This window comes from Hordeum vulgare, chromosome 1H, assembly GCF_904849725.1.
Source record: "Hordeum vulgare subsp. vulgare chromosome 1H, MorexV3_pseudomolecules_assembly, whole genome shotgun sequence".
NCBI classification, from domain to species: Eukaryota; Viridiplantae; Streptophyta; class Magnoliopsida; order Poales; family Poaceae; genus Hordeum; species Hordeum vulgare.
This window is the reverse complement of record NC_058518.1, coordinates 5359769-5372177: the sequence shown is the minus strand read 5'-3', so window position 1 is coordinate 5372177 and position 12409 is coordinate 5359769. Positions and strand designations below refer to the sequence as shown.

The 12409-nt window shown below is 44.3% G+C and overlaps 1 protein-coding gene across 1 annotated transcript; it reads left to right on the top strand.

Annotated features, from left to right (window-relative positions):
- Positions 1 to 1728: 1728 nt before the first annotated feature.
- Positions 1729 to 4374, top strand: LOC123427365 (60S ribosomal protein L2, mitochondrial-like). Its single transcript, XM_045111424.1, has 2 exons — positions 1729 to 1883; positions 3223 to 4374. Exon 2 carries the CDS (start codon positions 3223 to 3225, stop codon positions 4177 to 4179), a length of 957 nt encoding a protein of 318 aa, XP_044967359.1. The 5' UTR covers positions 1729 to 1883; the 3' UTR covers positions 4180 to 4374.
- Positions 4375 to 12409: the final 8035 nt, after the last annotated feature.

Here is a 12409-nt window from a genome sequence, read left to right as displayed (position 1 = left end):
TTTACCCGGCCCGGCATAGTTCGTGGGGTCGTATCGTCTCTGGCGTTTGTGTGGTGGACATGTCCGATATCCTCATCACTGATGAGGACGAACCAACGAGGCAGACGTTTGCAGCCACAATGGATCAACCAAACATCCTTTCCTTTCCTTTCCTTTCCTTTCCTTTGTTTCGCCCCTCCAAACATTTTACGAACACGGACACGGGAGCCGGCCGTATCGTGTCCGAAACGCCCGCATGCAATTCCGAATGAAAACTGAACAAACAAGACGAATTAGTCGCAGACCGGACCATTTTCATGCATGGTTTTTGATATAATAAAACAGACAGGTTCAACTAAAATTGAAAAAAAAAAAACTACGCGACGATAACCCCGTTTGCACGGACGCACGGCCCTGCATGGTCGGACCCCGTCGTTAGAGCCGTGGGATATCAAATTTTTGGAAAAATGCTAATGCACACACGTGTCGCACGAAGCAACATGGTCCAAGCACCTTTATTTTCATCCGTTTTGCCACGTCAAAACAGATGACATCAACGAAAATCTTTTTGGATTTCGGCTTAAAAATGTTTATCTCTTCATAAAAAAATCCAGTTTTATCATTAAATACGTCTTGACAAGATCTTCAAAAATCAAAAACTAGATTCATGTTAATATGTTTTGATGAATTTTTTTTTGACCAAAAGTTGCCATGATTATTGCACAGTAGTTGCCATGTCATGTTCTATCTATTTTTCTTTTAAATTTAAAGCTGTCGTTATATTTTTCAACTACCTTTTACAGCAATTTTTACTTTATGGTTTATGATAATTTTAGTTTCTTAATTTCCCGTTTTATAATATGTTCAAATTTATTTTTAAAGGTAGAAGAAAAAAAAATAGCTGGAACATATCGTGACAACTTCAGTAAAAACACCATGACAATTTATGTGCAATAGACATGACAACTTTTAATCCCAAAAAAAAGTCTTCGAAACATATTGATATGAGATCTAGTTTTGAAGATCTTGTCGTAATGGATTTAATGGTGAAAAATGATCTTCAATCGAATTTTTCCATTTAAAAGACAAAACATTTTAAAATCTGGAAATTGAAAAAGATTCTCACATGTATGCATACGGTGACGTGACTGTCCTTTGTGTGTTATAAGCATGTAGTCGGATGATTACGAGATCGTCATGCATTCCGGTCTTCAAATAACACAAAGAAGAGAATGAGGGGTGCGGCCGCCCTAGGGCAGCCGTTGGAGAAGAGGTGCCTTATTATAGCGCATCTGGTAGAGCAGAGTTTTTTTAATGCCATAAAACGTTAAAAGAGGTGCGTATACCGAAGAACAACCCTCTTAAAGTAAAACAGTTGTTAGAGATGCTCTAACATCCTCTAGGAGGAGGAGGAGAATTGATAGGCAACAAGGGTTTCCAAGATGGATTGCGATCTCGCTGACCCAGCTTTAGAAAAAAACGCTCTTGTATTATGAAACGAAGGAGGCCTGTTTCCGAGATCCGTCATTATATTTTCCGTCAATAATTTCAACATATCATTGTTCTTTTTAACGATGATGAGTCCACGCAGGCCAACTCAACAAACCCATGACTCCATGGATGAGCTCCCATTGTTTTTTTTTTCCATTCCATGGGAAATATCCCTTTGTTTCTTTCATAGAAGCCGAACAGAAATTTCTCTTTGTTTTCGCAGCAGTGGACGGACGGACCAGAGCGAGAGGAAGAAAGAGGCCCACTACCATCCATTCGGCGACGAGGCCCGGCCCACCATACACACACAGTCGCACCGCGGCTTTCCCCTGCGTGCTCTCCTCATCCTCCCCGCGCCGCCGCCGCCGACGACGACGACGACCCGCTCCGACCCCTCTCCGTCCGGCAGCCAGGTTCATCCTCCTCTCCTCTCCTCCGCTCCGCTCCGCTGTTTCTCGTCCGTTCCGCGCCACCGAATGCCGCAAGGCAAACGAATCAGGCACGCGGATTCTCCCCAGTCGGGTTGGTTTAGATCGTGGGAGGTAGGCGTTAATGGAGGCAGATTGACGTGGGTTTGCTCGCCCTGGAGGGGTCTCTCCGGACTGTTGTGTGTGTGTGTGTGATGGATCCCAAAAATGCTTACCTGCACCCCTACTGTTGTGTTAGCGGTATGCCATCATGGCCATGGTCATGTTGTTCAAATCATTTCATTCTTGTCAATCTTCACGCGCGCGCTTGCTTTGAATAACCTGGTGATGCTTTGGTGTCGACCTGTTTGTGGCTGTAGCGTTGCTCGAGCTTTTTATCTTCTTCCTACTTTTGAAAAGCTGCTGGAGGCAGTAACCCCTGACCGAACCCTTTGTGCTTGAATTGATGCTTACCAGGCCGAATTCCGCGTGTAAATGAATTCCTTTTCTTCCAGTTTTACTTCACTCGGTATCCAATTTCTGCAGTTCTGCCTACTTCTTTACTGTGCCTGTGCTTCTGTGATTAGACTGAATTATGATAGGCTCTCTGGACTCATATTGAAGCAATTTAAATGTTTTGTCTGCTGAATTGAGCAATTATTAATTTAGCCTTTCTCTTCCTGACAATCTGAATGTTGCTGAATCGATCAATTATTAATTTGGAACTTGTCTTTTCAACGAGACAGCTGGTACTAAAGTTCTCTGGACTCAGATTTGAGTTAAATGTTTTGTCTAATGAATTTGGCTATTATGTTGTAGTGTTTCTCTTCCTGACAATCTGAATCTGAATGTTGCTGAATAAGTAAGAAAGTTCTCTGGGCTCAGATTTGAGTTAAATGTTTTGTCTAGTGAATTTGGCTATTATGTTGTAGTGTTTCTCTTCCTGACAATCTGAATCTGAATGTTGCTGAATAAGTAAGAAAAACAAAAGTTTGTAATTTTCTTATGAATTTTGCCGTCAATCTGAGTGGTTTGGGATATAATTGAATTTAGCACTAGCTTGTGTCTGGTTTGGGTTCAAACCTAGGATGCTTGATCTTTTGCTCTGTATCAGATGTAATAACATGATCACCATGTTCCTCTTTAATCAGTAAGTAAAGCTAGGCGTTTGTTGGCTGTGGTCTATTGATCGATAGAAATGTGTGCCACTACTTTCTGGTGATTCTTTGTGGTTAGTTCGTTCATCCTTTAGGGCCTTGATTTATGTAAGATTATCTACTTGCTGCTAATACATGCTGTTAGTCCTTGAAGCTTACCATATCTCTGGCGATTCCTATGCCTGCAGATGCAGAAGTTCAAGACCCTGGCCAAGGCCCTGACCGGCAAGACCGTCACTGCTGGGAGGAACTCTTCCGGGCGAATCACTTCTTTTCACCGAGGGGGTGGATCCAAGCGCTCGCTTAGGGACATTGACCTTAAAAGGAACAACTGTTCAGTTGGCATTGTGGAAAGGATTGAATATGACCCCAATCGTTCTTCTCGGATCGCACTTCTCCGATGGATCGAAGGGGTACCTCAGAAGGATGCGGCATACAAGGCCGAGCGTGCACCTGTCAACTACATAATAGCCAGCCATCAAATGGAACCGGGCAGCATGGTGGTGAACAGCGACTCCTCCAAACCTTCCACGACCGGCTCCTTGATGCGACCTGCCCACAATGCCGATTCTTTCCTTCGGTTCCAAGAGCTGTTTCGCAAGGCCAGCCAAGGCGAAGAGGGCACTGATGACCAAGCAAAGGATGCTGCGGTCACCACAGCAGCACCGCTCATGCCTGCCGATCTGCTGGACCTCAACTCCAAGGTGGGAAACTGCATGCCATTGTCCGACATCCGCATGGGAACGTGGGTGCACAGCATCGAGCTGCGTCACGGCCAGGGCGCGAAGCTCGTCCGGGCCGCTGGAGCGTACGCCAAGGTGGTCAAGGAGTCGGCCACGCAGTGCCTTGTGCGGCTGCCGTCGGGCGTCGAGAAGCTGATAGACTCGCGGTGCCGGGCCACCATCGGCATCGTCTCCAACCCGACCCACGGCGCGCGGAAGCTGAGGAAGGCAGGGCACAGCCGGTGGCTGGGCAGGCGGCCGGTCGTCCGTGGTGTGGCGATGAACCCGGTGGACCATCCCCATGGAGGAGGTGAGGGGCGCACCAAGGGCGGCAGGCCGTCGGTGTCGCCCTGGGGGAAGCCCACCAAGGCAGGGTATCGGACCGTGCCGAAGAAGCCGAAGGCCCAGCTGTCCCGCGACTGACCGACGGCCTTCATGGAAGCCGGCTGCTGGTCCAGGTAAAGGTAGCATGCAGGACTTTGGTGCGGCCATGGACCGATCACAAGGAAAGGACCGTAGCAACCCATGCTTTTTTTTCTTTCTTTGTTTCCTCAAACATGCAGCGCTTTGACCTTATTGTTATCATGTATCAATAATAACAAGTGATGTGTTTGGACCTGGCCGTGCCCAGTTTGCATGCCTTTCTGGCATTTTTTTTTGTTTTTTGCATCAGTTTGTTTAGTAGGTATATGTTGCTTGTGATTGAGAATTTGCTCTTGTCTGGTTAAGCAAAACTGGGAGGGGACGTGGTGATGTTGGTACCTACTTCATCCGTTCCTAAATATAAGTCTTTTTAGGGATTCAAACTAGGAAACTACATACATAGCAAAATTTCCTAAATATAAGTCTTTTTAGGGATTCAAACTAGGAGACTACATACATAGCAAAATTTCCTAAATATAAGTCTTTTTAGGGATTCAAACTAGGAGACTACATACATAGCAAAATGAATGAATTTACACTCTAAAGTGTGTCTATATACATCCGTATGTAGTCTTTTAGTGAAACATCTAAAAAGACTTGTATTTAGGAACGGAGGGAGTACATGTTTCTGGTTTGTGCAGCTGCTAAAGAATGCATGCACGTAGTTTCTTCAATTCCAGATGTGTGTAATTTCTGTTATTATGCTTGGAGGTTAGGATGGGTCCTGGATGCTGCAATGCCTGTGGAATTTGACCTTTTTTTTTGAGAGAGAGAGAGAGGGGGGAGGCACCCTGAGATTGATTTGAAGATATTTTCCTTTTATTTTGGCAGTGGGCCAAAACGAGTTGCCGCCGAAGCCCACCACAGCAGCCCAGCCCAGCCCAGACCAGACTACCAACCAAGATCGACCGACTTTCCCCTTCCGCCGCTCCTCCATTCCTCCCGTTCTCCTCCTGCCCTGCCGCCGTCGCCGTCGCCGTCGCCGTCGCCGCCTCCTTCCTGCTCCGACTCTTCTGCCCACCAGTCAGGTACGCCCTATCCGCTCAGCTCCGATTCACCCGCCCCCTTCTTTCACCAGCACGACCATGTCCTAGGTGCGAAGGAGCTCAAGGTAGAATCTTGCCCGTGGATTGGATTCTTCCGGACCCCGAGCCTCGATCCCGTGTACGGCGTGGAGCTCTACGGACGCCAGCCGCTCGGTCACCCATAGAGACCCCTCTGCCGTCGCCGAGCTCCACGGCCGGTCGCTGGGAGATTTTCCTGCCCTTGCGATCCAACCTGCAACCAGTGAACCTGCAAGTAGTTAACTGATGATCACCATCCCGTGTCGCCATGTAGCTAGTTAATCGAACTGAACATTTGATGATCTTGAAATCGAGATTTCGGCACAAGGACATGGTCCTGTAATGCACCAGAGGACAGGCCAGCAGCCATGGAAGAAATCTGTCCATGTACAATTATGCTATATATATACTCCTATACACCAAAATCTTCTATACCTCCGGGTAGCAGCACAACTTGATTTCAGTACGTCCGCTGCATTCGAACTCCACTAAGTACCCGCCACGACAAATTGCGTTGTGTCTTTCAAACGCTTGTGCGGAGCGATGTGTACATGTTTTCTCCCCCCCCCCCCCCCCTTTCAAGCTACATGTGCTGCATCGAAAGGGAGCTCCCTTTTCTGCACCCAGCTTAGGCAAAAACAAAACAGGAACAATTGAGCTGAGCAGGGTCTGTAATTATAGGATGTTTGCATTTGTTTCCTATGAATTCTTTACCCAAGACATCTCACGCATATCTGTAGGGATTAGTTTCGCAACATTGTCTCTATTTCTGGGGTCAGTGCATCATTTTCTCCGGCAAGTCCCAGCAGCAGGTAGACAGGCCTTGGCGATTGTTCAGGTCCCGTGTTCTAGTGCTTGCGAGAGTGCTTTGTATGGCTCGAGGATGCCTCGGCAGGCCGTCTTGTGATGTACAGACAGTATCTGCTTCAGATTGGGAGGCTACTCGCCGGTAACCCCTGCTTTTCCTTCTTGCTGTGGCGGAAATCATCAATTGCCGCAGAGCTGCTGAGTGCCAGACTGTATAAGCACCAGAGGGGAGTCAGATTGTAGAATCTGTACATCTTCAAACTGTCCCTGCAAGGCCCAGTTTGGAAGTGTAGAGACCGTATTTCGAGTTGCCCAGAGGACCATTTTTCATGTTTTTGCACCTTGGATTGGTAACTACATGTACTAACATTTTCCACATGTTTCTCCTGCAGCAGCAGCAGCAGCAGCAACCTAGTCGTCGTTCGATGGCAGGGTTCGGCAGCCTGGCGCCCAAGACGAAGAACCTGGTGGTGGCGGGCGGCCTGACGGGGTTCGTCTTCGGGGTGTACTACTACACCATGTGGGCGGTGGGCAGCACCGACGAGCTGCAGGTCACCATCGACAAGTTTGAGGACCTGAAGAAGAAGAAGGAGGAGGCCGACGCCGCAGCAGCAGCAGCAAGACCCTCCTCGTAAATAAACATACAAATGCGCCCTTAACTTTGAAACTAGCTACTGCCTTTCCACCTGCCCAGGGCCATGGGTTTGGTTTGTATTGATAATAAAAATGGGGTGCTTAGTTGGATTGAGCATTTTCATAATGGCATGGATGGAGCTTGGAGTTGATGATGCTCTTTTGTTTGTGTGAATTTTAGTAACCGCGGTGTCTGCAAGTTATTATGATATGATACTGCCTCTGCTTCGAAAGCTTTTCGACGTTTGACCTTCAGTTTTGCAACGGGTGGTGTAGTACCTTGGAGATAACAACACTGGGTGGTTCACGAGCGAGGGAATCAAGCGCTGCGAATTCAGGCAGGCGGATGAATCTAACACTTTTCCTTTACCAAACTAGTAAGCATGCACGTGCGACGCACGAATAACCGTACACAGAAAATTCCCTGCACATAATTAGCAAAAATCACACATCCAAGGCAATCAACATGGTGAATTTCTCCGTAAAGAACATACGGGATATTTATTGTCTGTATACTCCCTCCGTGCCTAAATATAAGTCTTTTTGAAGAATTCTATGCACTACATACGGATGCATATAGACATTTTTAGAGTGTAGATTTACTCATTTTGATCCATATGTGATTTATATTCAAAAATTAAAAAAATCTATAATTAGGAATGGAGGGAGTAGTCAAAATAGAATCAAATATTCCATAATGTTTCTTTTCTCTAATGCAAACTTCATAGGACTTATGATATGACTAAGTATTGTACAAATAAACATGGTAGACACAGAAAAGGTACAAAAAAGAAAAATAAGAACATACTAAACAGCCCCCAAACGGTAAACTTTATCAGGCGTGCAATTGATTAAGGGCCATACACTGTCGCAAGGCACAAGCAATGTCATTTAAAATAATAGAAAAAAAGTTCAATAATAATATGATTGTTTATGGTTGTTACATGATGAACCATAAATGTTTCAAAAATAAACAGGGAAAAAAGTATCATATCTTACTCGTCGATGAACCATATTACTTGTTGCTCAAATGAATGTATCGATCCATCTTACTTGTCGCTCAAAGTTGTATCTAAAGATATTTTAGTGCTTGATACATCCACTGAGCAAAAGGTAATATGAATCGGAGGGAGTATATGATTTTAGAGCAAGTTCATGTCATACATGCATGAGAACAACACCCGATTCACAAATCAACATTAATCTTAACACATAGACCAATGACAATTTTAACCTTGTGGTGCCACAGAACAATTCACCAATCTATACTGATCACAATAGCTCCTAAAGGCAATGCCTTCATCTTGGTAGAGTTTTGTCCGACACATACTGGATATGTGGAAGCATTTGACACATTAGGTGCATCACCTTGATACTAACGCGATTGTGGTAACAATAGCGCATTTCCTGAGTAAAATATGAGATACCATACAAATCACTATCTAATCTTGAACATGCTTCATGCGGTACCTAGAAGCCAAAGCTAGAGTGTGAGCTTGATTGTAGCGCAACTAATGCTCAACCCCTGAATCTTCCTTCTTCAACTATTGTCATGCCCACGGAGATACCCACCTGCACCCTATAATTCAATCAATTGATCAGAGGTTATAATGTAAAACAAATTAATGTCACATTAATATTCAAATATGCCATCTTCTTTAGCATGCTATACTTTCCTTTATCTAAGAAAACAATGTCCATACTACACAATCTGTAGAGAAAAGGAAAACCAATAAACTCCAGCTCATGACAAGTAGATACTTTGGTAGACAGAAAGACTCATCCGACACGGATCATAATATAATTTGCAAAAACATATATAGATTCAATGTCCTATCTCAGACAAATTAATAAGTACAGAAGAAATTGTCAAGGTTTCTACATGCAACATGGATGCAAACAGTTCGTTGTTAGGTACATACATGTGAAAGGTTTATTTCCTATTTAAAACATGCCCATATATGCAAGCCAATCCAAAGTCAAAGTAGTGCCTTGCATGCCACAATAGAGCATTAATCATGTGCTTCCATATAAATCAGGCTTGCCTGACAAAAGTAAAAAAACAAAAAAACATTCATAGGAAAATCAAATGACCATTCGAAATTATTAAAAGACAATTCCTCATCATTCAAGTGCTTGATACACCCTCTCTAAGAGTAGCAGTACATAAACTGAGTCCTTGCAAGGCAAGAACTGAATCCCCCACAGAAGAATATCAGTTCTTCACAGCAAGAAATTAATACCACAAACTACAATAACAAACTGAATACTTGCAAATACAAATCAAAATTGAATGCCCTGAAGAACATGCCGCATATGTTCAAAATAGAGAACCGAATCGACAAGACAGTAATTTAATCTATTAGGGGAAGAAGTGGGTGGATCAACTTACGGGGACAAAGATACCAGTGTCTTGGGGTCTCTAATGCAGGTAGTCAAAGGCAAGTGAGGTGGCTGACTGGAGAACATTTTTGATATTTGTTAGGCGAAAAAAAAGTTGCAGATCAGTCAAGTCATTCCCAATGAAGAAGATGAGCCAAACCTAACGAATCAACGCCTCCATTATCACCATCTCAGTGTGGTCGACCCCTAATGCGAGTGTGGTGCATTGATGCACACGCTCTACGCCTCCACCAAGCCAAAATAATATGCATTCAATTTTAGTAACGACATTCATGATTAATGGAGGATTCAATTCTCACTTTTAGTAAAGGCATTCATGGTGTGTTTGTTCGAATTATAGTCATACTCGGATGCAGAGACTACACTGTTAACACAAACTCGCAAATAGTATACTGCAGTTTACAGTGAACAAACTAACTAACACGATATTCATGGGAATTTCAGATACAAGTGTACAAATACGAAATTAGGATCCAATGCTGAATTTATACCTTTGAGGATACCTCCTGACATCTGCTGTTGATTTGACAGCTTTTGGTATACTCAGAAAGCTACTCTAGTTCTTCCATATAAGGCCTACAAAATGATAATTTGACTCAATAAAACAGCGGTGGTTCTTGATGTTGCTTATCAACTGGGGGTCACAAGACGGCAAGATAAATCACCATTTAAGGAATTATATTGATGCTAGAAACCCGTGCCCACTAAATAATACAACTGATAAGAACATCAAATTGGATGCACTTACAAGGGGTAAACTGATTGAACTTAGGCATCTGCAAGACAATGCTTGCACTGTGGAAAATTTTATGCCTGTTTCTATGCAATGGAATCTAGAAGTTGTACGTCCTTTGCTAACTGTTCATGAATACTGCCAGGGAGCACTTAACAAAATCAATATGAAAATACAAGAACCAGAGGTAGCCTTCAAAATGGTGAGACCTTGTACCTGCTTCACAAACAGGAGAGGTAAATCTGAAAGAAAAGTTGTCAAAGACATTGGACCGTAAGAAACAAGGGATAAATCTGGAAGTAGTCTCAAACATTTTTATCCGTCGGAAATGAAATAGAATATTAAATCCCAACAGCGAAAAAAATGTTCTGAAATACTTATTATGGCATTTATATAGAATAACTTAATTTCATACTTGCAGCGGTGCAGACTGCAATAGAGGCAACAAAAAAGGAGATATCAAGGAAACACTAATGTAAGATTACGTGTGCAATAACATTTGGGATAATTTATTATGCCGATATATGATTCCCCTGCAACTGCACAACAACAATAGAGGTTTATTATCCTGGGTAATAATAGTAACAGTGCACGTGCAACGCACGTATAATCGAATAATTGTTGGAAATATGCCCTAGAGGCAATAATAAATTAGTTATTATTATATTTCTTAGTTCATGATAATCGTTTATTATCCATGCTATAATTGTAGTGATTGGAAACACAATACTTGTGTGGATACATAGACAAAACACTGTCCCTAGTAAGCCTCTAGTTGACTAGCTCATTGATCAAAGATGGTCAAGGTTTCCTGGCCATAGGCAAGTGTTGTCACTTGATAACGGGATCACATCATTAGGAGAATTATGTGATGGACTAGACCCAAACTAATAGACGTAGCATGTTGATCGTGTCATTTTGTTGCTACTGTTTTCTGCGTGTCAAGTATTTGTTCCTATGACCATGAGATCATATAACTCACGGACACCGGAGGAATGCTTTGTGTGTATCAAACGTCGCAACGTAACTGGGTGACTATAAAGATGCTCTACAGGTATCTCCAAAGGTGTTCGTTGAGTTAGTATGGATCGAGACTGGGATTTGTCACTCCGTGTGACGGAGAGGTATCTCGGGGCCCACTCGGTAATACAACATCATTCACAAGCCTTGCAAGCAATGTGACTTAGTGTAAGTTGCGGGATCTTGTATTACGGAACGAGTAAAGAGACTTGCCGGTAAACGAGATTGAAATAGGTATGCGGATACTGACGATCGAATCTCGGGCAAGTAACATACCGAAGGACAAAGGGAATGACATACGGGATTATATGAATCCTTGGCACTGAGGTTCAAACGATAAGATCTTCGTAGAATATGTAGGATCCAATATGGGCATCCAGGTCCCGCTATTGGATATTGACCGAGGAGTCTCTCGGGTCATGTCTACATAGTTCTCGAACCCGCAGGGTCTGCACACTTAAGGTTCGACGTTGTTTTATGCGTATTTGAGTTATATGGTTGGTTACCGAATGTTGTTCGGAGTCCCGGATGAGATCACGAACGTCACGAGGGTTTCCGGAATGGTCCGGAAACGAAGATTGATATATAGGATGACCTCATTTGGTTACCGGAAGGTTTTCGTGCATTACCGGAAAAGTTTCGGGCTCATCGGTAGTGTACCGGGAGTGCTGGGAGGGGTGCCGGGGACCATCGGGAGGGGTGTCACGCCCCAAGGGGTCTCATGGGCTATGGGAAGAGATAAACCAGCCCCTAGTGGGCTGGAATAAGTTCCCACTAAGGCCCATAAGGTTTGACAAGGAAAAATCACAAGGTGGAAAGAGTTTCCAAGTGGGAAGGTGGAATCCTACTCCAAGTAGGATTGGAGTAGGACTCCTCCACCTCCAATTTCGGCCAAACCTTGAGGGTTTGAGGCTGCCTCTTCCCTCCCCCTCCCTCCTATATATACTAAGGTATTAGGGCTGATTTGAGACAACTTTTGCCACGGCAGCCCGACCACATACCTCCACGGTTTTACCTCTAGATCGCGTTTCTGCGGAGCTCGGGCGGAGTCCTGCTGAGATTAGATCACCACCAACCTCCGGAGCGCCGTCACGCTGCCGGAGAACTCATCTACCTCTCCGTCTCTCTTGCTGGATCAAGAAGGCCGAGATCATCGTCGAGCTGTACGTGTGCGGAACGCAGAGGTGCCGTCCGTTCGGTACTAGATCGTGGGACTGTTCGCGGGATAGTTCGCGGGGCGGATCGAGGGACGTGAGGACGTTCCACTACATCAACCGCGTTCACTAACGCTTCTGCTGTACGGTCTACAAGGGTACGTAGATCACTCATCCCCTCTCGTAGATGGACATTACCATGATAGGTCTTCGTGCGCGTAGGAAAATTTTTGTTTCCCATGCGACGTTCCCCAACAATAATGTGGGATGAAAACAATGGACTATAAAGCTAGCCAAGATTTTACTTGGGTGGACACTGAATGTCTGAAACATGTTCTCTGATATTCCATCTTGCAAATCAGTCTAAATTTTTGACTCTAATGCAACATCTAAAATCCTGGTTGATGCAACTCCTT

Bases quoted from the DNA above. Each gene is read 5' to 3' on its own strand.
- LOC123427365 (XM_045111424.1), top strand. From the start codon at position 3,223: ATGCAGAAGTTCAAGACCCTGGCCAAGGCCCTGACCGGCAAGACCGTC.